Source organism: Myotis yumanensis, unplaced genomic scaffold, assembly GCF_028538775.1.
Source record: "Myotis yumanensis isolate MYYU_CA2020_CCGP unplaced genomic scaffold, mMyoYum1.0.hap1 SCAF_3, whole genome shotgun sequence".
Classification (NCBI taxonomy): domain Eukaryota; kingdom Metazoa; phylum Chordata; class Mammalia; order Chiroptera; family Vespertilionidae; genus Myotis; species Myotis yumanensis.
In genome coordinates this window covers 141,144,847-141,171,990 of record NW_027223754.1, presented here as the reverse complement: position 1 = coordinate 141,171,990, position 27,144 = coordinate 141,144,847, and the positions used below count along the sequence as shown (strand labels likewise).

Here is a 27,144-nt window from a genome sequence, read left to right as displayed (position 1 = left end):
CAATATTATATTATAAAATATGCAAGTAAAATTTTCACCCAATGTAACATCCAATTATTGGATAATGTCTTCTTTTAAAAAAAAAATATTTTTATTGATTTCAGAGAGGAAAGGAGAGGGAGAGAGAGAGATAGAAACATCAATGTTGAGAGGGAATCATTGATCAGCTGCCTTCTGCACACCCCCCACTGGGATTGAGCCTGCAAACCAGACATGTGCTCTGACCGGAAATTGAACTGTGACCTCCTGGTTCATAGGTTGACACTCAACCACTGAGCCACACCAGCTGGGCTGGATAATGTCTTCTATTAAAAAATCCTTAAAATAAAGCTACAGGCAGCTAATTTGAAAATGCAGTGGAACTTCAGCCTTCTGTGAAGGAGATACTGTGAAGAGCTTATTTTCCTGAGTTTTAGAGGGCTAAACAGAATATTTTTAGGTTTTGTTTCAAATGAATTACTCCATATTCTAGGGATAATACATACTGAATTAACTCCATTTTTCTAGGGATAATACATACTGAATTACTCCATTTTCTAGGGATAATATATACTAAACTAGAGGCCCGGTGCACAAAAATTTGTGCACTCGTGGGTTGGGGGTCCCTCAGCCCGGCCTGTGCCCTCTCGCAGTCTGGGACCTCTCGGGAGTGACCACTTGCTGGCTTAGGCCTGCTCCCTGGGGGGCTTGGGCCTAAGCTGGCAATCAGACATCCCTCTGGCAGCCCGGCAGCCCTCGGGGGATGCCCAGTTGCCAGCAGGGAGCAGACCAAAGCTGCAGTCGGACATCCTTAGCGCTGCTGAGGAGGCAGGAGAGGCTCCCACCACCACCGCTGTACTGGCAGCCATCAGCCTGGCTTGTGGCTGAGCAGAGCTCCTCGCTGTGAGAGCGACTGACCACCAGAGGGCAGCTCCTGCATTGAGTGCCTGCCCCCTGGTGGTCAGTGTGTGTCATAGTGACCAGTCATTCCCAGTCTTTCTGCTGTTAGGATCAGTTTGGATTATACCCTTTTATTATATAGGATAGAGGCCTAGTGCATGGGTGGGGGCCGGCTGGTTTGCCCTGAAGGGTGTCCCGGATCAGGGTGGGGGTCCCGCTTGGGTGCCTGGCCAGCCTGGATGATGGGCTGATGGCTGTTTGCAGCTCGACACACCCTCTTCAGGGTGGGGGTCCCCACTGGGGTGCCTGGCCAGTCTGGGTGAGGGGCTGAGGGCTGTTTTTAGGCTGGTGAGCGACTGAAGCTCCCAGCCTCTTTTCTTTTTTTTTTTTTTATTCTGGGATTTATTTACCTTCTATAGTTGTCACTACAGCTCTGAGGCCATGGCTGGCTGAAAGCAGGTATCTGGGTTTGTTTAGCTTCTGTAATTGAAACTCTGTTGCCATCACTGGCACTCTAAGCTCTGAGCCTGCTGGCGGCTGAAAGCAGGTTTCTGGGTTTGTTTAGCTTCTATAATTGCAACATTGTTGCATCCGGAGCTCAGAGCTGGGCTGTGGCAGGCTGGGAACCTTGGCTTCCTCCCTCACTGGAGCAAGCAAACCTCCTGTTTGCTTCAGCTGCCTGGCTGCCGGCTGCCATCTTGGTTGGCAGTTAATTTGCATATCTTGCTGATTAGCCAATAAGAAGGGTAGCGAAGTTCCGGTTAATTACCATCTTTCTCTATTATTAGATAGGATATGATAGAATTTTTCTTTTATAAGTCAGAATATTATAGTGTCTTAGGCTCATTTTCATTATCAGTAGTATTGTTGAGGAAATGGAGATCATTGGGCTAAATGTACCTGAAGGTTTCTTTTTGTATACTATATATGTCAGGTAGCTTGTGTTTTTTATCAGTTGTTTTATATTAGGGAAAAAATCAAGTGAAAAAATGATAACTACTGTTTGAGATGTTACTGTTTTATACCCTTCAGTTTTTTAAAACAACTTTCTGATTATGTACATTTACTAATTTATGCATGATTTAATGAGGGATGAATAAAACTGGTGACCAAAACTATCCTCATTCTCATGAAAATAAAATAAAATAAAATAAACTCTTCTGTGAGCTGAAGACTGAAGTTGTTATTGTTAGAATCCCCAGCTTTCAAATATCACCAACCCTTTTAACACTTGGAATGTGGGAAACAAGTTAAGTCGGCTCGCGTGAATTGCGCGTACTCCGCGGGAGCCGTCTTTAACTCGGTTCATATAGATTTGCAGTGGAGTGCGGGAAACGTGTAAACTCGGGCCGATTGTAACTGCGTATTACCAAATATTTGTTTGTAATCCACCCTTTTGGTGGATGGAACAAAACCAAAAGACAGAGCCATCTTATATTTTGGCGGGAAATTCACCCGAACTCCAAGTGTTAAAACTTTCTTGGGGAAAGAAAGGGAATTTACTGGCTCATATAACCCAAATTTAGGATGGCAGAAGTACAAGTAAGCTCTGAGCTGAGAAGATCACCAAAACTGTCTTCTATCTCTTCTCATCTCTGCCTTTCAGCTTCATTTTCTTCTAGTGCAGAGCAGCTTCTTTCTTCTGTGTACTGGGGTTTCCGATGCCAGCATTTTTTTTCCATGCATCTCAAATCTCAACTAACCATTACAAAGGGTCTGCATATCTTCCTTTATTCTATACCTAGATTGTGGGTTCAATCCCTGGTCTGGGTATGGATGGGAGGCAACCAATTGATGTTTCTCTCTCACATTGATGTTTCTTTCTCTCTGCTTCTCCTCTTTCCTCTCTGAAATCAATAAAAAATATTCCTCAGGTGAGGATTAAAAAATTTTTTATATAAAAAAGCAGTATAGTACTTACAAAAATTACATGTAATGGCATGAGAAAATATGAGGGAAGAATATAAAATATATGAGTGCTATGATTACAAATCACATAAAATATATAAAAATTTAAGCAAATAAATTTTGTATACCAGTGTTCAAAGAGATTTGCAGAATTAGGTTCAATTAAAAATCGCTTCCTCCTAAAAACAAATTCCCATCTAATAATGGGGAAAAAAAGCCCACAAAGACAAATTCCAGTTGAGGGTCATTCTACAAAATACCTGACTAGTTCTCTTTAAAACTGTCAAGCTTATAAAAAACAAGGAAAATCGAGAAATTATCATAGCCAAGTGGAGCCTAGGGAGCCATTATAATTTAAAAGTAATGTGGTATCCTAGATGGATCCTGGAATAGAAAAAGGACATTATATAAAAACTAAGGAAATTTGAATAAAGAATAGACTTCAGTTAATAATATTTCAGTATTGGTTCATTAATTGTAAAAAATGTACTATGTCAGTGTTAGATATTTATATCTAAACTGTCTAGAACTTAAACTATCTTAAAAATGTTTATTTTTAAAGAGATAGAGATAATATACATACAGAGACGTTTTTGTGTGTGTGTATAGACATTTGTTGATCAAATATTTGTGGAAAGAAAAAAGTATTCCAAATTTATGCATATTGTTACAAATATGTGTGTACATATGGATTAATGCTAGAAGGAAATGAACTAAAAACAAGTTTTTGAAGAAACTAGAAGATAATGAACATTTTCCTTGTCTAAATTTTGTTGGAAGCAAGCATTGTTAATTTGACTAGAGGCCCAGTGCACAAAATTCCTGTATGGGTAGGGTCCCTAGGCCTGGCCGGCAATCAGGGCCGATCTGTGGGGCTACTGGTAGGGTGATCAGGGGCCCCCTACTGGCCCCCCGCCTTGGACGGCCTGGTGCTGCCCACTCTCTGGCCCCGCCCCGCACTGACCAGTCGTTCAGGTCATTCCGCCATTTGGTTGATTTGCATATTAGGGTTTGATATAGATAGATAGTTTGGATTGAGGAAATGGTACTACACTATGAAGAGAACCTGTGCCTCAAGTTGGACTCTGATATTAGATGCAGCATTCATGTACTGTTAGCCAGGGATCAGGGACCACAGCAGAACACATAACATGTAAGAGACCAGTGCATATTGGAAAAGAAAATGGAAATCTTTCCATTATATAACCACATCATTTTTGTCCAGTGTTCCCTTAAGAGGATGGATGCATCAAATAGGTTACTAAAGAATTCTCTCTTGAGTTTAGTGCCATCTGCTGGCACTATTAATTAAAAACATTTTTAAAGGAAGTTATTTTATGTATTATGTAGCTACTGGCTTCCTTTGTTATTCATTATTCACTTGGTTATAAAAGTTTTATGCTTATGCTACCTTTTTCATTATATATAATCAATATTTCTTTTTTAAAAATCCTTATGGTATCTCTAGAATTTAGTTCATTACTTTCTTTGGTTTTAAGATGGCCTCACATTTGGCCCATTGATTTTAGTTAGGATTTAGAAATGAATCAAGTACACAGAGACCTTTTTTCCTTTTTTATTTTCTTCTTGTCAGCAGCCCTACATAGTGTTCTAATATTATCTTGTACATTTAATGGAATTAAATTTCAGCAGCAACATTATATAATTAAGTACATTTAGTTCCTTGAATTAGAGTCCAATCTATTAAAATGATACTAACAGCAGATATTTACACAGGGCACATCATAAGCATATGGGTAAGCCTTAATGGCTTGCTAATTCACCTGTGTATATGGGCTATGCACCAAAGGCATGTGTCTTGAAGGTAGCATGTATATGCCCTAGAATTTTATTGACTTGATTTCGCTTTCTCTTTTTTTTTGTAACATTTAATTAATTTACACATATTTTTTAGATTACATAATACAATTTACATATATTTGCCATTGTATTTTTCTTTGAATTGTCCTCATAGCCTTTGCCCATTTTTCTTTCTTTTTTTTTTTTCACTCTACAATTATTTTTAATGAACTGTAGTCTGCAAAGCAGTTGCAAATATTTCAGTCTTTGGAAAAAGTACATATTGATAAAGAATAAGAGTAAACAAAGATACACTTTTTGTCAATTTAATGCCAATCTTTTTGTGAAGTTTTGTAAGGGTTACCAGTCTACTCTTGACACAATTTTCATGGCCACTCTCTTTTTAGAGTGAATTCATTTTTTTACTTCATTATACATGCTCCAGAAACTTGGGTAGGATTGATATTTTATGACATAGATTAGATTTCAAACTTACTTTATTAAAATCATGACTTTTTAACTGAGTTTTGGTGTCAATTTACACAGAATGTCTATACTATATTGAGTTCAGAAAGGAAAGTTTTAAATTCTCTTGAGGACCTTTTCAAGTCCTTCATAAAAGAACCCTATTGCTTTTTCTGGAGTCTTTACTAAAGAGCTTTGTTGTCCAGACTAATATCAGAAACCATAAAATCCAAATCTACCTATTCTTTCTTTCTTTGAGTCTACCAAGGAAAAAAACATTCCAATGCTACCTTGCAAACCCAAACTATCGTTCAGGCTTCAATGTCTAGAATGTTAGTTTCCATGATTTCTGTTCTATTGATCTAAATCACTATTTTTCTACTTAGTTTTTATTTTTTATTTTTTAATTAAATCTTTATTTTTCAGATTATTACAGTTGTTCCTCTTTTTCCCTCCCATAGTTCCCCTCTACCCAGTTCACACCCCACCCTCTGCCCTTACCCCCCTCCCCCACTGTCCTCATCCATAGGTGTACAATTTTTGTCCAGTCTCTTCCCCCACCCTCCACACCCCTTTTCCGCCGAAGAACTGTCAGTCCACTTCCTTTCTATGCCCCTAATTCTGTTATATTCACCAGTTTATTCTGTTCATCAGATTTTTTATTCACTTGATTTTTAGATTCACTTGTTGATAGATATGTATTTGTTGTAATTTTTATCTTTACCTTTTTCTTCTTCTTCCTCTTCTTAAAGAATACTTTTCAGCATTTCATATAATACTGGTTTGGTGGTGATGAACTCCTTTAGCTTATTCTTATCTGTGAAGCTCTTTATCTGACCTTCAATTCTGATTGATAGCTTTGCTGGGTAAAGTAATCTTGGTTGTAGGTTCTTGGCATTCATCACTTTGAATATTTCTTGCCACTCCCTTCTGGCCTGCATAGTTTCTATTGAGAAATCAGCTGACAATCTTATGGGTACTCCCTTGTAGGTAACTAACTGTTTTTCTCTTGCTGCTTTTAAGATTCTCTCTTTGTCTTTTGCTCTTGGCATTTTAATTATGATGTGTCTTGGTGTGGTCCTCTTTGGATTCCTTTTGTTTGGGGTTGTCTGCACTTCCTGGACTTGTAAGTCTATTTCTTTCACCAGGTAGGGGAGGTTTTCTGTCATTATTTCTTCAAATAGGTTTTCAGTATGTTGCTCTCTCTTTTCTTCTGGCACCCCTATAATTCGGATGTTGGTACGCTTGAAGCTGTCCCAGAGGCTCCTTACACTATGTTCGTATTTTTGGATTCTTTTTTCATTTTGCTTTTCCAATTGGGTGTTTTTTGCTTCTTCGTATTTCAAATCTTTGACTTGATTCTTGCGATATTCTGGTCTGCTGTTGGGAGTCTGTATGATATTCTTTATTTCAGTCAGTGTATGCTTAGTTTCTACTTGGTCCTTTTTCATATCCTCGAGGTTCTCATTAGATTTCTTGAGGGTCTCATTAAATTTATTGGCGGTTTCTAGAAAATTCTTGAAAAACCTTATAACCGTGGTTTTGAACTCTATATCTGGTATTTTGCTTTCCTCCATTTCTGACATTTGTGACCTGTTTCTTTGTCTCTGCATTTGGCTGCTTCCCTGTGTTGATAGGGTGGCTTTCTGTGCTAGGTGTCCTATAGGGCCCAGTGGCTCAGCCTCCCCAATTTCCTGAGGTGGACACTCTTGGTGCACCCCTTTGTGGGCTGTGTGCACAGTCTCGTTGTAGTTAAGCCTTGATTGTTATAAGTATCACTGGGAGGAATGGACCTCCAGGCCAGTTGGCTGTGAGAATCAGCTGTGTCTGCAGTGGGAGAACTTCTGTGCTGGAGACACCCTTCTGGGGCAAGACTTGCTTCAGTGGGGCTTTGGTGCTCACTGAGTCTGCCCCCTGAGTGTGTCCCTTATGAATCTGAGGAGTTGTAATCTGGATGGTCCCACTCTGACCACTGGGTACACTGGCTCTTGGATCTCTAAGGAGGTGGTAATTTAGCCTCTGCCTGAGGCTACCCAGCAGGAGCTATGGAGAGATCTGCAGATTCCTCTTCTTTGTTTGGGGTTTGGAGGTGCCCAGATGAGGCCCAGCTGTGAAGCAATGCAAGCTGCTGTGGGGCCTTGGGCCTTCTTTTGGATGTTCTGGGTCTCTCTGACCCAGCTGCAGTTTGTTAAGTAATTTTAGATTGCAAAGGGCCAGGTCATTCATATGCAAAAGGCTCTGCGCACAGCTTGTGTGGAGAAGGGTCTCAGGGAATCAACAGGGCGGAGCAAACAGCTATGGCTGATCCTCAGCCCTGCCCTAAGAGGCCCCGGGTCTCAGTGTCCCACGGTAATCACTGCAAGCACCTCTGAGAGAAAGCCGCCCTCAAGTTCTGCCCCCTGCCAGACAGTCCAGTTTCTTCCCGAATGAGTCTGGGTCCCCAGAGACTTGCCCGGAACTGGAGTTCAGAGCAGTCGGGAGCTTGAGACTCCCTCCCGATTAAAAAAGATAACCTCGTCCTCAGTTGCCAGCCCTTTCTGCGCGCGCCTCCATGCCTCTGCACTTTTCTTCCACACTTCCTATGAGTCTCAGTGAGCTTTTCTCTTTCCTTCTAGTTGTAGAATTTCCACTCGGCCAGCCTTCCTGTAGTTCTGGATGATGTCCGTTTTGTGTTTTAGTTGTAGTTTTGAAGTGGTTGTGCGAGGCAGCAATTTCAGGTGTTTACCTATGCTGCCATCTTGGTTTCTCTCTCTAAATCCTGCCCATTTTTCAAATACGTTGTTATTTATGCTTTTCTCAGATTTTTTTAACACATTAGGACACTTATTGCCAGTATTTTTATTTTTAAATCTTTGGTCTGGCTTTTGAAGTTACCCGATATAAGGAATGAGGTGGGAATCCATAGGAAGAGTCTTCAGGAGACTGAGGCCTGGTCCTGCCAGGGTATAGTCACAGCTCTGGGATCTTCAATTTACTGTCTTGAAGTAAACAGGAAAAGTCCATGTAGCCATTTGGAACAAGTTTCTTAGACCCCATGAGCACTAGGCATATGGTCAGAGTCTCCATCCAGAACAGTCAAGAGCCCGGGGCGTGGCGGGGGGGCACACACACACAAAGACTCCCCAAGAACAGGAGGGTGATGCATGCTTCTCTCATTAGGTCTAGGCATCTGTATGTTCTCATGGAGTGTGGCTGACCTGGCAAAGCCTCCACCTGGGAGCCTGCTGCCCTGAATCCTGCTTTGGCCCTGTTTTTCTCAGGCTCATTTCAGGATCACCTGCCATTAAAGAAACTATAGCTGTGGCTGTATTTGTTGGCATCTTTCCATCAAGCATATTACCCTTTTATATTGAAGCCTGCTGAATTAAAAAAAAAAAAATCCCAAATGGCTAGCCAGTTGTCCTTTTTATACCATTTATTGAATGTCTTTTCCTCCTGATTCTGATTCTCACTCTTCAGGGTCTATTCCATTGCTCTGTTTATAACCAATGCCCCTATTTTTATATTGGTTTGCTTTCTAGTAAATTGTAATTGCTGGTAAGTCCCTTCCTTTACTCTTCTTTCTGAATATTTCTGAACTTACCTTGTATGTTTGTTTTCAGACATACTGTACCATAGGACCTATTCTTGGAGAACCTTTTCTGATAGAGTACTTATAAAACATCTATATTTGGTTGGTATAAACTTAGAAGCACTGGGCCAATAGAGGATTCTTTGGTCACAGACACTTAGTAACTAGTTGATTGGTTTTATAATTCTACCCTGCATGTGAATAAATGTATTATGGCATCTATCACCTTGGCATGTAAGTCAGCATTTGCCTATACCTGCTGTATAAATCTGAGTTCTAACTTGTTGATTTCTCTTAGCAACAGGGTATAGCAGCTGAGCTTATCACAGCTCTTCTTATTCCTATCTACTATTTCAGCAGTCGATTTTGGAGGTTCTTTTTCACCTTCCAGCTCTCTTTTATAAGTACCAGGGCTGTGTTTTCCTAGTGGCTATATTTTCTATACTCTAATGTATAAAATCATTGTATGTTAGCCTTAGAAGAGATCTTGGAGGACTTCAAATCTAGTAGTTTAAATTGTGGGGTTTTTTTGTGGCTTTTTTTTTTTTTTTTTTAAGAGCAGCTGAATCCTTTGTTTTTAATTAAAGAAATCTAAACACAGGATAAATTACAGTTTAAGAAGGAAATGAATTGAGTGGGGCTTGGAACCTTTTAGCTCTTTGATGTCCTGATATTTGTCCTTGAAACAACTCAGAGGAACTCCATGAAGATCTTATTCATCCTCCTCTTTTTACAAATAAGAGGCCTGAATTCTTGTTGGATTGTAGCCTAGATAAGAGAGTGGCAGACATTCAATTCAATAGCCTTATACGCAAGGACTTTTTCTATTACACCAAGCTGTTTCTCATGGAATTAATGCATTTTTAAAAGGTACAATGACCTACATACGTATTTTTAAATTAGTATTTTCTTGCCAGAGCTATCAATTAAATTGCTTCTTGGTTCCTATTAAAGTCAAGGAAAAATTACAGAATTTTAAAGTGTCATTAAATATTTGTATGTTGAATTGTATCTGATATAATAGCAAATTGGTAATTTAAAAAATTGATATTGTCTATATATTTACAAGATGTACTTATTTACATGAAAATAGTATTTTTATTTTATTTTATGTTCTCAGAGTTTAAAAACCACGGTTGTTATATCTAGGACTAGTGATAATGGTTATCTTGATAGACAGTGTTGGCATTTGTCATATTGATAGGGTACTAGTTCTAGAGATGAACCAGTTTCCAATCTGTGTAAAAGTGAGAAAAATACATTTAAGTTTTTTATAATAATGGAGGGTAATAAGACAGGTAGGAGATTTGCTTCAACGCCATTTCTTCTATTTTTTATGGGAATAACTGTACCTTGCTAGAATTAATCTAGGGATATTTTTTTTTCTTCTTTTTTTTTTTTTAAAATATATTTTATTGATTTTTTGCAGAGAGGAAGGGAGAGAGATAGAGAGTTAGAAACATCAATGAGAGAGAAACATCGATCAGCTGCCTCCCGCACACTCCCCACTGGGGATGTGCCCGCAACCCTGGCACATGCCCCCGACCGGAATCGAACCCGGGACCCTTCAGTCCACAGGCCGACGCTCTATCCACTGAGCCAAACCGGCCTTGGCGATCTAGGGATATTTTTAAGCCATCTTTAAAAAAATCATTTCTTTTACTAAAAAGTAAAAATAATAAAATAAAAACCTTACAGATGGGAAAACATAGATACCAGTGTAGGTTTAATATAAAACTATTACTAGAAAAAATAGTGATTTTTGGTGCTTTCGGAAGATCGTATTTGGCAATGTTAGTGAGATTATAGAAACTATAGAGAAACTGAGGATAGGTCTCTGGGGATAAAAATGACCTTAAAGAGCATGAAAACATTATAGTAGTAAGTAAGCCTTAAGTAGAATTTACTTTTTGTTTTATGAATGTTATATGCCTGTAAAGCAGTATATTTGTCATTAGTAAAAAAGAATAGCAGTTTGCCCTAAAAGATTTTTCAAATTGAAATAGTTTTTAAAGTTATTAATTTTTGGATGTAATGTCTTTATTTAGGTTTTAACTTATTATTGGAAGGTTTTTGCTTCTACCAGTACTATTTGACCTATATTTCTTACTTACTTTGTCCTTCCATTCTGGACTGTAAAGTCCTTGAGGACAAGAGGCTGTGTTTGGTGTTTGTAGTGCTTCTCTGAGCCATTGTGGAACCTGGTGCAAATAGAAAAATTAGCAGTATTGATGCTGTCTATATTCAAAATGCTGATGTAAGAGGTTTTTTTGCATTTTTTTTATTTTTAAAAGATAATGCATTAAAATATTTTAAATTGTGATTACTGAGTTTTTTGGCACGCTCTTAAACTTTGCACTGGCCTTAACACTTATTCTGGCCTGAGGTCCCAGTACATTGGAGAGTGCTTTACATATAGTAGGCTCTCAATACATGTCTTTTTGGATATACAGCATTTTTCCATTTTGCTTGTAAACTACTACCAGTTTTCTTTTAAAAAATATATATATATTTAATATATTTTATTGATTTTTTTACAGTGAGGAAGGAAGAAGGATAGAGAGTTAGAATCATCGATGAGAGAGAAACACCGATCAGCTGCCTCCTGCACACCTCCCACTGGGGATGTGCCCACAACCAAGGTACATGCCCTTGACTGGAATCGAACCTGGGACCTTTCAGTCCTCAGGCTGACGCTCTATCCACTGAGCCAAACCGGTCAGGGCTAAAAAAAATATTTTTATTGATTTCAGAGAGGAAGGGAGAGGTAGAGAAATAGAAACATCAGTGATGAGTGAGAATCATTGATCAGCTGTACTCCCGCTACTGGGGATTGAGCCTGCAACCAGGCATGTGCCCTGACTAAGAATTGACCATGACTTCCTGGTTCACAGGTCGACACTCAACCACTGAGCAACAGCAGCCAGGGACTAACAGTTTTTATTTTTCTTCAGGTGTGTTTCACTCCTACAGAAGTCAGAATTAAAAGTTTAAAAAATTATTTTCCTGGTGGTAGGGGAGAATAAAAATCAGAACAGAAGATGTAGAAAGAAGGAAGTGTTATTGGTCTAAGAAGTTTCTTTCTTGACTTCACTCCACTGAATATAGAGCATAGAGAAGTTGAGAACTGTAATTCAGTGGAAAAATTAAACAGAAAATATTTAAAAATATTAAATGGTTAAGTCTTATGAATTGGTTTGTTTCATCAGTTATTCAGAATATTGCACATACCTAAAATGCTATACCCCTGTCCATGTTCAAATTCAACCAGTTTTATTTTAATGGAATCCAAGAACAATCTCAAAGAAAAAAAATCACTTAGTAAACTATCTGCGTTATGCATGTTGTGAATCTTGGTTTAAGACTTATGTCTATTTTCTTTCATCTGCTAATGTAGATTAATGATTATTACTGTGGCATTTTATTATTAGCTATAACATTTTCATAAAGAACTAATCTGTTGAAACATTCTATACTAAGCAGAATTTGCTTTTGTGAAACTTTTTAATTCTCCTTGAAAATATTCAGATTGACATTCTTCTAAATTTATGGCTCAAACAAACTAATTTTGGAATTTCCCAAACAAATTGAATGGCGATAGTAATTTAAATTAATAGCCTTTTTCTTTCAATAAAATGCCATTCAATTTGGATTATTAAATATCAGTGGCCAAGAGAGCATGAATTCTTTTAAGGATTTCATTCTTTCCAGATATCTTGTTATGCCGTATCCTTTTATTTACATTTACATTTGTGTGTGTGTGTGTGTGTGTGTGTGTGTGAGAGAGAGAGAGAGAGAGAGAGAGAGAAAGAGAGAGAGAACAGAATAATAGAAATTTGAATGGGTGATATTAGAATTAAATATGCTCAATTTTTCTGTTTGCATATAAAAAATATAATTGTATCTCAGTGCTACATTATATTGAGGAAGCTGATTATGCATAACAAATTTTGTATTTTAAATAGAAAATTACACATAGCATATAAGCTTTGATGGATATACTAGTAATATTCTATGAAACAGTTGTTTAATTGAATTTTTATATAAAAAGTTACTTACTTTAGTGGGTTTACATTTTATCAGAGCTGTTCCATTGTTCCTTATGCATCTAATGGTAGATGCTTAATAAGTCCTCAGCATGAATGAGTATAAGAAAAATAATATCTGAGAATAGTAGAAGAATAATATCCCTGAGTTTTTATCTTTAGGAACCTAGAGTTTATTTGGCATGTAATGAAGGTTTTAGAGTAAGGTGTTAGGCCTAGGGGTAATGTTAGAATAATAGAAAAACTGGTCTAAGAGAACAAGTTGATTTGATGAAGAGATAAGAGAGTTCTAGGGAACTAAAGATAAATTTCACTTACTAATTTGTCACTAATTTCTGGTCTTGCATCTTTTCTGTTTTGGGAGTGTGTACCAAGGGTTTTTCTCTAAAGAGTACAGACCTCAGAAAAGATAAAACTTAATAATTTCAATAATGAGCATTCTTCAAATAATGTAAAACAGTAGAGAAATATTGAAATATTTCCTGTAACTTTTCTCAGTTCTTGCCTCTGTGTGATTTTTCTCTTTAACAGGAAATTAAACCCCAAAGCCATTATAACCATGGATATGGTGAACCTCTTGGACGGAAAACTCATATTGATGATTATAGCACATGGGACATAGTCAAGGCTACACAGTAAGTTTCTGTTGTAGTTGTTTTCTTTGATATATGTATTTTAAGTGAAATATGAACACATATTTCTTTGTCTTTACTGATAGACAAAGGGATAGTTGGCAAGACATTGTTTTCATATTTTGGTTCTTTAGACATGATTTCCTTTAGTTCTTTGTACAAATTCAAAATAGCTGATTTAAAATCTTTGTCTAGTAAGTTCAGTGTGTGGCATTCCTCAGGGACAGTTTCTATTACTTGCCACCACCACCCCCACTCCCCCAGTATAAATTATACTTTCTTGTTTCTTTGGAGGTCTTATATATTTTTTTAATTGTTTAAAGTATTACATATGTCTCCTTTATTCCCGATTGACGCTCCCCCCACCCCCGTCTACTTCCACCCCCGAGGTCTTATAATTTTTTGTTGAAAACTTGTCAAATAATGTAATGTGACAGTTCTGGATATCAGGTTCTTCCAGGGTTTGTTGTTTGTGACATTTCTGAACTATTCTGTAAAGTTTGTATCTTTGTTTTGTGTGGTCACTGAAGTCTCCATTCAGTTTGTGGTCAGGTAAAGATGGGACAGACTTCTTCATTCCTTAGAATCATTAAGTCTTGATCTTTGTCAAGGGATTCTTTGTGCATGTTGGGACACTGAACACTCAGCCAGGCAGCTGACAACTCTGACTTAGCCTTCACTTTCTGTTTACATAGAACCTCAAGGTCAATCAGGTGAGAGCTTGGGCTATCAACAGCTAATGTGCATGGCCTTCTAGATTCCCAAGAATATGTCCAAACATTTTTAAAGCGTCTATGGATATCTTGTTCCTTAGGTCTTGTTTTTAAGCTTTTTGATTTATCTGTTGTTTGTTCCAACTACTATCCATCATCTCAAACAACTGCGATGTTAAAACATTGACATGCACAACCCCAGGGAGAAGCTTTTAATGAGTTTGAGTGAGATCTAATTGGTAAGTCTTTCAAGTAGACAACCAGACAGGTCAAATAATGACTCCTCTTTGTGAATGAAGCTTTGAAAGAACTCCATCCCTATTCTGCTCACTCCAGTACCATAACACAGTCTTATTTTTTAAGGCAGCTGGGAAGCAGAGGATGGGACCATGATATGTTAAAATTCCACCAAGTTCTCTTGTTACTCCTTGGATTGCTGAAAGCTTTTGTTTCTTTTCAGAATTTTGAAAAAGTTGACTCTTGACAGTTTTTGCCAGATTTTTAGTTACTTTTGTGGAGAGGCAAACTTTGGAAGTCCTTAGGCTACTGATGTCACCCTACTTTCTTGAATGTTATGTATCAAAAAAATCAAAGCACATTTTGCCAATTGTATTTAACAAACGAATTATACTGCTCTACATTCGTTTTTCCTTTTGAGACTTTGTTTTGCTATTGCCTTTCCTTTATCATTAATCTCTCTCGCCCTACCTAATGCATCATTTTCATCAGCAAATATATTATAACATCTTTTATTTTAAGAAAAAAACACACAACTGTTTTCTTTTAATCCCTCACATACCTTTGTAACTACCCTGTTTCTTGAAAAGTATCTAAGTATGAGGTCTATAATTTCTACCTTTAAAAACATTTATTTAAATTTTGAAGCATTTCAGTCCCATAGAGAAGAATAACTGTCAGATTAAGCAGATGTTAACATTTTGCTGTAGTCACTACAGGTTGCTCAGTGTGTTCTTTCCCCTGTCTCCCCCAAGGAAACCTCTCTTGAAGTTGCTGTGAATCATTCTCATGAACATCCTTGTACATTTCTACAAATATTTATAAACAAAATATGCTATTGTAATGTATGCTTAAAATTTATATAAATTGTATTCTACATTACACATCCTTTTGCAGCTTGCTTTTATTAAAAAAACTATATTGCTTTTGTGATTTATTATCATCATATATAATAAAAACCTAATATGCTAAGTGTCCAGTTGACTGGTTAGCCGTTCAATCAATCAAAGCATAATATGCTAATGATACGCTAAGGCCGCTCAACCTCTCGCTATTATGTGCACTGACCACCAGGGGGCAGATGCTCCAACCGGTAGGTTAGCTTGCTGCTGGGGTCTGGCCGATTGGAACTGAGCTAGACGGGGCCAGACACACCCTGGAGCCCTCCCACGGTTCCTCCCTGGCTGGCCAACCTCTCGCATCTTTCCCCGGCCCCGATCATGCACTGGAGGGATCCCCCGGCCTGGCCTGCACTCTCTCGCAATCCGGGACCCCTTGGGGGATGTTGGAGAGCAGGCCTGATCCCATAGGCCAGGCCGAGGGACCCCATTGGTGCATGAATTCATGCACCTGGCCTCTAGTTGTTAATAAAGACCTAGTTTATTCAGTTTTACTGCTTTATAGTACAGACTGAGTCCCCCCCTTATCTGCTTTCTGTAGTTTCAGTTACCCATGATCAACCACTGTCCAAAAATACTAAATGAAAAATTCCCAAAATAAACAATTTACATTTAAATTGTACACTGTTCTGAGCAGTATGATGAAATCTCGCACTGTCTCATTGAATCCCACCTAGGGCATGAATCATTCCTTTGTCCAGCATATTTATGAATGTAAGCTACCTGCCTAATCACTTACTGGTAGTTGCCATCTTGGTTATCAGATTGACTGTCAAGGTGAAAACCGCAGTGCTTGTTTTCAAGTAACCCTTATTTTACTTAAGGATGGCCCCAAAGCACAATTTGGATATGCCAAAATGAAGCCTTAAAGTGCTTCCTTTAAGTAAAAAGGTGAAGTTCTCAATTTAAGTCATTTTATCATCTCATCACAACATGGGTGAGTACAATACAATAAGATATTTTGAGAGCATGAGAGAGAGACCATATTAACGTAACATTACAGTATATTATAATTGTTTTATTATTGTTAGTAATCTTTTACTATACTTAATTTATAAATTAAACTTTATCATAGGTTCCTATGTATAGGAAAAAACATAGTATATGTAGAGTTCAGTATTATTCATAGTTTCAGGCATCCGCTAGAGGTCTTGGAATCATCTCCCCAGGGATGAAGGGGGATTACTGTATTGTATCACTCTTTACTAAGTGACACTTAACATTTCTTTTACTTTTTCATTATTACAAACATTGTGTCAGTGAATGTACTTCCACTTGTTTCCCCTGCACATAAACAAGAGTTTTTCTAAGGTAGACACTCAAGTGGAATTTCTGTCTTGTTTAGAATATTCTTTTTCAACACTAGCAGTTATTGCCAAATTGATTTCCAAAGTGCCTGTGCCAGTTTATACTTCCACTGTCGAAAAAGTTCTTTTTTACTACATTCTTACTAAATTCTAGTTTTGTCATACTTATTAATTGTCAGTTTGATAGTTGTGAAATGGGTTTTCTCTGTTTTGATGGGCCTTTCTCTGATTACAAGTGGTGTTGAATATCTTCCCTATGTTTATTGACCATTTGAATTTCTTCCTGTGTGAATTGCCATTTTAAATCCTTTACCCATTTTGAGTTCTTTTATCATTTTTTAATTTGTAAAAGTTCTTTATGTATTTTGATGGAGTCTGCTTTGAACTTAGTGGGATCTGTGTCCCTTAATGTATACAGTGGGGGCCTTGACTTACGAGTGTCCTGACTAATGAGTTTTTCGAGATATGAGCCGTCTCTTGGCCGATTTTTTGCTTTGAGTTGTGAGCTAAAATTCGGGTTACGAGCCAGCTTCAGATACCCCATCGCTAGTTGGCGCAGCGAACGTCACAGTGAACGCCACAACATCAGCCCAGCATCACATGTCTCACTTGTTCACTTTAAGATTTGACATATGAGTAATTTTGAGTTAGGAGCTCTGTCACGGAACGAATTAAACTCGTAAGTCAAGGCCCCACTGTACATAAAATATATATATATATACCTTCCAAGTGTCCTGTCTGCCGCTCTCCCAGCCTCTTCTCACTCCCAGGTCATGTAGCTTATGATTCAGTACTCTTCTCCAGTGTGTCCAAACTTGCATATTGTTCTTCTGAAACAATGTGCTGCAACTTCTCTGGAAACCTGGACTTCCACAAAGGCTCTCTCATCCATGGGTGATTGTCTAAAACAGTGTTTTCCAGAGCTCTCAGACTATAGCCCAGATCATGGATCATTTGCAGGGGCCACAGCTGAGATAGAGGTCTTTGTTCCTATTACCCAGTACATGGGTGAGTGAGACTTCTCCCAGATCACTTGATGTATGGTTCTGGATCCCACAGTTCCACAGAGACACTTTGCCTGTGAATAATAGTACAGAATTATTGTTCGAGGGGGAACAAAATGATGGAGTCTTATTCTACCATATGCTGATGTCACTCTGTGGTCCATTTCTAAATACTCTTTTTTCTTCCATTTGTTTAATCTTTTATAGTTCCACATTGTTTTAATCATTTAGTCTTCAGAATAGTCTCAGCTATTCTTGGCCTTTTACTCTCACTAATGAATATTTAGGGTTCTCCTTAGGAATTTCATGAGGTAATTCATTTAGGATTTAAATTAGAATTTCATTGTATTTATAGATTAATTTGGAGAAATTGGTGTGTATATTTTATGTATACATTAAATATCTACTTTAATGTCTTATTAATTTTATTTACAGTGAGTGGTGTAATTAAATAGGCTTTCTTATTATTTTAGGTGGTATATCTATAAATAATATAGAAATCTGATCCTAAATTGATTTTTTAGATACTTTGTTTTAATTATTTAATTATTGATTGATTGCTGAAAAAAGGATAACTTCACAAAGAAACATAATTCCCTTATGGAGAATTGCAATGTATGCTGCATTTACTAAGTCACAGTCATTACTTTTTCAGCGTTAATCACTAAGCAAATATTTTTTTATCTTTATCTCGTAAATATCCATTTTCTGATGACAATTCTTACGAATTAGACTTTGGCATTTTTGAAATTACAAGAAATGGGTTCACACATGTTAGAAAACTGTATCAAAATTTTTCAGTATGTCCACATGAGAAGGATTTTATAGGTGATGTATTTAAATCTTTCAGAAATTATCCTATATAATAAAGAGATAATATGCTAATTAGACCAAACAGCAGAATGACCGTCCGGACGAAGCCAGGGCTGGGAGGGCCAGCCAAGGCTGGGAGGGGCTGCAAGGGTCGAGCCCCTTGCATGAATTTCATGCATCGGGCCTCTAGTATCATGTAATGATGGAAACAGTTCCAAACGTTTTTAAAAAATATTCTCTTTATAGTTTTTCTGAAATAAAAATAGTTACTTTCTCACTATTCCCTTTGCCTTGAAGGGGAACAGACTAAATATCTTTACCCTTCTTAAGAATATATGGTTGCTAGCATACTACTCACAGTTTTTTGGCATGACTATCCCCTACCTCACACGCAAAGCCAGCAATTTGGGAACACTTGTCTTTTTTGTTAAAGGGAAAATGAATGCATACTCACTTTTAATTGTTAGAAAAATAATCAGTGATTTTTTGAATGGTTAAAAAGATTTTTATGGACACTTATTTCATTCAAAATGTGAGGTAGATTCTGCTCTTTAAGGTAATATACCTAGTTCACTGAACTGGGCACATGTAAACACTTTTCTGAAAAAGAGCAAGGAATTGAAGAAGGTACCACTGTTGTCTACTATAATTTGTGGAACTCTTAGTCTTTCCTTAGGTTGATTACTTTGTATGTGTGTGTGTGTATACACATGCAATACAGAGCCAGTGAGAATAGCAATGTGAAGTCTGTACCGAATATTAGTAAAGCCTAATTTCTGTATTAGGTAAGATGTGAATATAGGTAGAAATTTTAATATTTGCTTTGAGTGTCCCATTAATGTGCCACTCCTACTGCGACCTCTTCCTATGGGGTGCCTTCCCCATTTGAAGACCACTTTGATTAAGAAATTACAAATATAGTCATTTAAATATACTTTTGTGTCTCAGTTCCAAGGACCCAGTATTTTGTTTAGAATAAAGTTGATAGTTCTTGAGGCTTAAGGATGGATTCTTGGTGGTTTATTGTACTACTAGAGGCCAAGCGTGTGAAATCGTGCGAGATCCAGACCCGCCCTGCATGAGCCGAGGGACTCCAGACCCGCCCGGCACGAGCCGTGGGTCCCCAGGCCCTCCCTGCATGAGCCGTGGGCCCCGCCTCTCACTGTGCAGCTGTCAGCCCCGCGTGAGCCCCGCCAGCCTCGCATGAGCCCTGCCCCGCTGCTGCGAGTGGCTCATGGATCGGGGGAGGCACTGAGAGGTGCACCTCCTGGTGACTAGTTGTTTGGTCATTCCGCGTTAAGGCTTGACAGCCACAGGCCTTTTATAATATAGATTCTTTCTACTTTTGCTTATGCTTGAAAATTTCATAATAAAAAGTTTTTAAAAATTTAGGCTGCCTCACAATTACCAAAAGCAGAAAGGTGGGAAAGGATCAGGCTCTTTGCATTACCTTCTTTATCAAATATGAAATCTCTCCTAGAACTCTGCCAGTAGATTTTTTCTTATGGTTCATTAGCTTGAACTCACAAGACTCTTTCCCCAACCCAATCCACTTCCCACTCCAACACATCCTTTTAAAATTTTCCTTCATGAATATCAAAGCTAAATTTGTAAATAAAGAAGACTGAGGTTTGTAAAACATCTTTTCTTCTTGATATTATTATGTCATGATACGCTGTTTGTTACTGCTCTTTTATGTCCTTAACTAGAGGCTCAGTGCACGAAACTTGTGCACTCAGTGTTGGCGGGGGGGGGGGGGGGGGGGGGGGAGGGGGGAGTCTCTCAGCCCGGCCTGTGCCCTCTTGCAGTCCAGGAGCCCTCGCAGGATGTCCACCTGACATCTTGGGGGATGTCCGACTGACGTCTTACCTGAGCCATCAGTTGGACATCCTTAGCGCTGCCGCAGAAGAGGGAGAGGCTCCTGCCACTGCTGCTGCACTCGCCAGCTATGAGCCCAGCTTCTGGCTGAGTGGCGCTCCCCCTGTGGGAGTGCACTGACCACCAGGGGACAGCTCCTGCGTTGAATGTCTGCCCCCTGGTGGTCAGTGTGCATCATAGCGACTGGTCATTCCACTGTTGGGTCGATTTGCATATTAGCCTTTTTATATAGGATATTTTAAAAAATAATTGTATATACTTTTATAAGCTGCCTCAAGTGTTTTGTGGTATAAATAAGTAGTGATATAAATAAAAACAAGTAAATGATAGATGTTTGATTTTGGGTATCCTTTTCTCTTCCAACCAATGAGATATTGCATTCTTATAGATGAGACAAAAACTCATCTATAAGATGGATTAGTAAAATCTGTTGGAATATTCATATGTTAAAAGTAGCATTTTATGTTCAGAAGTTCATTTTAATTTTCAGGTATCAAAATGAAGCATTATTTTCTTCTGAAAATTTATTTTTTAGCTTTAAATTTCTTGTCAAATAGTAGTAATAATCTCTATTTTTCTTTTTTTTCAAGATATGGAATATATGAACGTTGCCGAGAATTGGTGGAAGCAGGTTACGATGTGCGACAACCAGACAAAGAAAATGTTACACTTCTCCATTGGGCTGCTATCAACAATAGGATAGATTTAGTCAAGTATGTGTTTTCTGTATTTTTAAGTAATTAGTTATTATAAAAATATTAGAAATTATTATAAAAAATAATTTCTAACAATCATAGCTTTTAAAATGTAGATTCTATGTACCTTTTTTCCTGAAAAGTTTTGTTTTTAACATATATTGAATGCTTATTAATGTGTCATACTGAGCTGAGTACTTTTCCATGTATATTTCCTTTAATTTTAATTCTTGAAGTAACCTTGTATGAAAAATAACAATTACTGCTATCCTGCAATGTGGAAACTGAAGCATAAAGAGGTTAAATACACTACTGACATACAGCTAATAAAGTTTGGAGTCAGGATGTTAACTCCAGCAGTCCACTTTGCAGCTTACATTTTAAATATGAATTCTATGGGGAAGAGTTACAAAAGAAAAGAGAGGGTTTAAAAAGATAATAGGTAATAATATTCTGATTTAACTATTCAAACTAGCATAAGTGATGAATACATACCAAGTATAAAATGATTTTTATTACTGTTAATCTGCTGGTTTAGTATTACTAACAGGTAGTTAAATAAGCAAGAGTCAGATGACAGAAATCTTAGTCAATCTGTTTTAATAGTCATAATTTGGACATAAGTCCTTTAGATAAAGACAAATTTGAAAAGAACTGCTTGCAAGTGTGCAGTTAAGTACAGCACACAGAGTCTACAGTCAAGTAAGATATTAATGTCACATAGAATAATTCATTTGCACCTAGAGTTCTAAAGAAAGATTAAGCAAGTAATATCTGAAGCATTGAACTCCATGAATCACTTTCTTCCAGAGAGCATGTTTTCATTTTATTCCTTTTTTTCCTTTATGTATCTCTAACCGTCCCTTTGCTTTCACTATGGGTCTCCTAATATCTAATTCTGTTTTGCTTATGGGAAAATGTTTTCTGTGTGTGTGTGTGTGTGTGTGTGTGTGTTTGTAATCCTCATCCGAGGATATATTTATACTAGTAGCCCGGTGCACGAAATTCGTGCACTGGGGAAGGGCGGGGGGGGAGAAGGGGCCCCTCAGTCTGGCCTTCACCCTCTCCAATCTGAGACCCCTCAGGGAATGTCCAACTACCTGTTTGTGCCCACACTTTTAACAGATAACAGCTCCATTGTTGTTCCTTTCTTATGCTTAAAACCATTGGAATTAGTAGGTATTCAAAGTGTGTATACATTTTGGGGGGACACCCTGTATATCTCTAGTCAGTGGTGAAAGAAACCAACAGCAGATTTGGAACCCCAGGCAGGGAACCTTGCTCATTCCCCACATGTCTCCCCACTTCACTTTCCACCTTTGTGGGCAGCAGGAGAATCAATGTTTTCTCTCATTAATTCGGAAAAGCACGTCCTGTCACCCGTTGCCCGGCAGGAGTGCGCTAGGCCCCAAGCAAGCAAGGCTCAGTCAGGGCAGCCTTCACTCATGGGTGCTGGCACCCAAAGTGCACATTCCTCCTCTACAGTTGCCCCGACTATCCCAGTGTTTCACTGAGAGGACGGAATTCCTCTCTGCCTCTGGATTCTTGATCTTGAACGCTGACCGAAGGCATCTCAGAGAGGGCCTCCGGCGCCCACCAGGTGTGTCTGTCTGCACCTGCTCCTGCCTCAGCACCTGCATTAACTCCCCAGAGGTGATCTCGTAGCTGCACTGGCCTCCCTGGGAACAGGGCATCACCACACCGCCCTCTCACTGTCATCTCACAGGCGCCCAATCTCAGCACCCAGAACATCCAGACACTCTCCAAAGGACATGAGCGCATCAGAAGGGATGTGTGCACATCCTGTGGAGGTGTTAGGCATGCCGGGTTGATGGAAGTGCAGTGGAGAGGCGGGGGGAACTTGTGCACACCTTGGTTTGCAACTGTTGCAGGTGTGGGAGGGTGACAGTGTGCTGGGGGATGTTCGCACACCAGGGGGGTATGTGCACACTGGAGGCCTCTGGCTTTGCAGATCCGCAAACCCCTGTGGTGCGGCCAGAAGGACATCAGTCTGGCCCGCCACGGTGGCTGTCCCTGCGATCCTGCACCTTCTGGGCCAGGAGGCGGATCTTGCGCAGTCACTCCTGGGCGCTGATGGCTGCCTTCCCGCTGTGAAGGGTCTCGGATCCGAGTCCCGGGACTATGCACAGCCTCAAGTGCTGCCTCCCACCCGGCAGGGTCACAGATCTGGGTCCCGGACTGCAGACAGCCTCCTGTGCTGCCCCCCTGCCCACCAGGTCACAGATCCGGGTCCCGGGCTGCGGACAGCCTCCCGCGGTGCCCCCCGTCCGGCAGGGTCACAGATCCGAGTCCCGGACTGCGGACAGCCTCCCGCGGTGCCCCCCACCTGGCAGGGTCACAGATCCAGGTCCTGGGACCGTGGACAGCCTCAAGCACTGTCACCCCACCCGCGAGGACATGGATCCAGGTCCCAGACCGCGGACAGCCTCAAGCACTTCCCCCCGCCTGGCAGGGTCACAGATCCAGGTCCCAGACCGCAGACAGCCTTGCCTGTTGCCGCCTGCCTTCAGTATGCAAATTAGCTGCCCTCTTGTTGCTTTAGGGTGGGGTCCCCACTGGGGTGCCTGGCCAGCCTGGGTGAGGGGCTGAGGGCTGTTTTCAGGCTGGCGGGCAACTGAAGCTCCAAACCTCTCCTTTTTTTCTTTTTTTTTATTCTGGCATTTATTTACCTTCTATGGCTGTCACTGGAGCTGAGAGCCGGCTTTCTCTCTGAGGCTCGGCTGCTGAAAGCAGTTTTCTGGCCTTTGTTTACCTTCTGTATTCGAAACTTTGTTGCGACTCCACCTCTGAGATCCTGGCTGACTGAAAACAGGTTACTGGGGTTTTGTTTAGCTTCTGTATTTGTTACAATGTTTCAAACTGCAAGCTCAGAGGCCGGCAGCGGCAGGCGGGGAACGTTGGAGTCCTCCATCACTGAAGCAAGCAAGCCTCCTGTTAGCTTTAAGCTGCCTGGCTGCCGGCCGCCATCTTGGCTGGCAGTTAATTTGCATATCGCCCTGATTAGCCAATGGGAAGGGTAGCGGCCGTACGGCTAATTACCATGTTTCTCTTTTATTAGATAGGATTGATTTTAGAGAGTGGAAGGAAGAGAGAGAAACATCAGTGTGAGAGAAAAACATTGATTGGTTGCCTCCTGAATGTACCCTGACTTGGGATTGAACCTACAACCTAGGTGTGGGTCCTGACCTGAAATTGAACCCACAACCTTTTGGTGGATTGGATGACCCTCCAACACAGGAAAATGTTTTTAATCTTCATTAGTGAAGGAAATTTTCACATAGTATAGAAATCGAGGTTGACAGCTTTTGTTTGTTTTATTTTTAAAATATTCCACTGTTTTCTGGCTGCTTTTACTTTTCAGAAATCAGTCTTTTTTTTTTTTTTTGGTGCCCCAACCGGGAATCAAACCTGAGACCCTTCAGTCCGCAGGCTGACGCTCTATCCACTGAGCCAAGCCGGCTAGGGTGAGAAATCAGTCTTAAGTATTGTGCTTATGGAGGCTTTCTGTTTTTCCTGGATGTTTTAGGATTTTCTTTTTGTTTCTGGTTTTTTTGCAGTTTCATGATGATGTATTCTTGATTGTATGCATTGATGTTTTCATCAGTTCTGAAAATAATCTCAGTCATATTTCTTCACATATCACTCTGCCCCATTCGTTTTTTGCTCTCTTTCTGGAAAACCAGTTAAATGTCTGTTTGACCTTTTCATTGTATACTGCCTCTTATCCTCTCTTCTCTGTGTGTGTTCTCTCCTTTTGTCTCTGCTTCATTCTGGAAACTTCTGACTTATCTTGCAGTTCATTCTCTGTTTATGTATAATTTGCTGTTAAATATATTCATTGTGTTTCTAATTTTGTTAATTTTTAAGTTCTAGAATTTTTTAAAAAATATGTGATACTTAAATATTTGTTTCTGAAATTTTCTATCTTGTTTTATATACTTGGACATAGTAAATAGAGTTTCTTTATAATCTGTCTGAGAATATATAGCATTTTGAGTCTGTGTGGGTCTGTATCTGTTATATTGTTGTGTGCCTGACTATCTTTGAATATGTATTAGACATTGTGTTTGAAAAATTATTTGTTGAATAAGTTGAGGCCTAAGATGAGAAGATTTCTATTAGTATTTGTTTACGCTAGCCCCAACTTTTAACTTAATTTTAAGGCTTTAGATTTTCTGGATCACTCAAGTGGCTGAAGACCATGCTAAAGCCAGTTTTATTTCTGGTTCTTAATTACTGCTACAGTGCAGCTTTTTGGAGTCCCAACCCTTGTCTCTAAGGCAGATGGTGTCCAAGTGGTTTTCTAACTTCTCTAGGTTTTAACCCTTTCCTGAATCTTGGCCTGATATATGCTCTTACTCTTCTTAGGCTTTGCTTTTTAGGAAATGTTTTTTAAATTTCATTGAGCTTTTTAGTTTTCTTTAATGTGAGGGTTGGCTCAGATTATATCTAGCCTTCCCCAACCTCTAGTTTTTTCAATTAATTCATTTTAATCAAAATAGTACATAAATGATTTGGAAAAATCAAATAGTACTTAAAGGGTTACAATGGGAAACAGCAATCCCTCCCCACTCTCTGAGTCCTGTATCCCCAAAGTAACCCTTTTCAATACGTTAGCTATTTCTTTCAGTATTCACTCTTGTATTTTATATATTTGATTACTACTTTTATCTAGAATATTTTCTTTACACAAATGATAGTAAACACTATTCTGCCTTTTCATTTAATTTAGATATCTTTGAGATTTTCCAGATTAGTACAAATAGAGTTGCATTATTCTTTTTTTAAAACTGTGTAATATTCCATTATATGGATTTAATTCATGAATGGTTTCCCTATAGTTGATTCTGGTATTTTTTCTAGTACAAACAGTGCTGTACTTGTTCACATATCATTGTGCTTATCTTCATATCTACCTGTAGAATTCTTAGGAGTAAGAAAGTTAGAAAGATGAATTTTGAATTTTAATGAATATTGCCAGCTTCTATACTATTATTTTTTTATTTATCAGTTATTATATTTTGACTTTCTATTTTGGGATAACTAGATGTCCTAGATCACCTCACCACGAATACTTCTTCCTTCACCTCTACTATAGATTTAGTTAAATCACTATGCAAAGTTTAAATTGTTAGTACATAAATTCTCACTGCTAACGCCAGGAGTCTTCTATGATTATCTGTTCTTTCCTGTAAAAGTCTGTTTTTTGTCTGAAGTAACAGTTGCTTCATTTAAAAAATATATATATTTTTATTGATTTCAGAGAGGAAAGAAGAGGGAGAGAGAGAAACAACCATAATGAGAGAGAATCATTGATCGGCTGCCTCCTGCAAGTCCCCCACTGGGGATCGAGCCCACAACCTGGGCATGTGCCCTTGACTGGAATCGAACCTGGGACCTTTCAGTTCGCAAGCTGATGCTCTATCCACTGAGCCAAACCACCTGGGGCTAGGTGCTTCATTTTTAAAAATTGGTTCAATTTGCTATATGTCATAACTAATTCTTACTATACTCTTAGTCAGAACTGTAAAACCCCTCTATATGCAAACAGTATCAGATCATTTATCAGTTCTTCCTGGATTTCCACCTTTCTGCTCCCGCCCAAACTGTTTGCCCTTTAAAGCTACTATACAACAATTGTCTTGAGACTTTCCTTTGCCATTGTCCTGAGAAATCCCTTTGCTCCAGTGTTGCTCTCAGTTTCCTGATCTCAGGTTTTTATCTTTATTGCTTTGCTCCCTGGTTTTAGTAGAGCACATTTCCTGATAGCTTGCTGAGGGAGAGAATGCTTGGGAAGTAAATGTTTTGAAGTTACAATATCTTCTGACCTCATACCTTATTGGTTGTTTGTCTGAGCACAGATTTCTAGATTAAAAGTCGTTTTCTCGGAATTTTAAAACATTACTTTGTTATTTTCTTGCTTTAAGTATTATAGTGAGATACATTTGATTTCATTTTATTGATCAAAAATTCACTTTTGTCTCATGTTTAGAAATATATAAGAAAGTTTAAAGTGAGAAATACAGATAAAAAGTCTTAATGCTACATGCCTTACAAATTGTTCCAAACCACGTATGGATTAGTGAAGTTACAAAATAAAGTCAGTAACTATAGAGTGAGTTAAAAATTATAGTGTCTGTGTATATTATATTTTCAGGTGGGTAAGCTTAATTTCTTACAGTACATAGTCTAGCAAGTTACTTTTCTAAAACAAACATATGCTGAGTAAGTACAGTTTTCACTAACAACTGGTATTCATAGCCTCAAGATTAATTT

General features: G+C 38.8%; 1 protein-coding gene across 1 annotated transcript in view; it reads left to right on the top strand.

Annotated features, from left to right (window-relative positions):
- ZDHHC17 (zinc finger DHHC-type palmitoyltransferase 17) overlaps positions 1-27,144 on the top strand; it is a 91,914-nt gene that overhangs the window by 6,541 nt on the left and 58,229 nt on the right. Inside the window, exons 2-3 of the mRNA XM_070409678.1 lie at positions 13,201-13,304; positions 20,743-20,865. Coding sequence (XP_070265779.1) covers positions 13,201-13,304; positions 20,743-20,865 — 227 coding nt within the window. The remainder of the gene's footprint in view (positions 1-13,200; positions 13,305-20,742; positions 20,866-27,144) is intronic.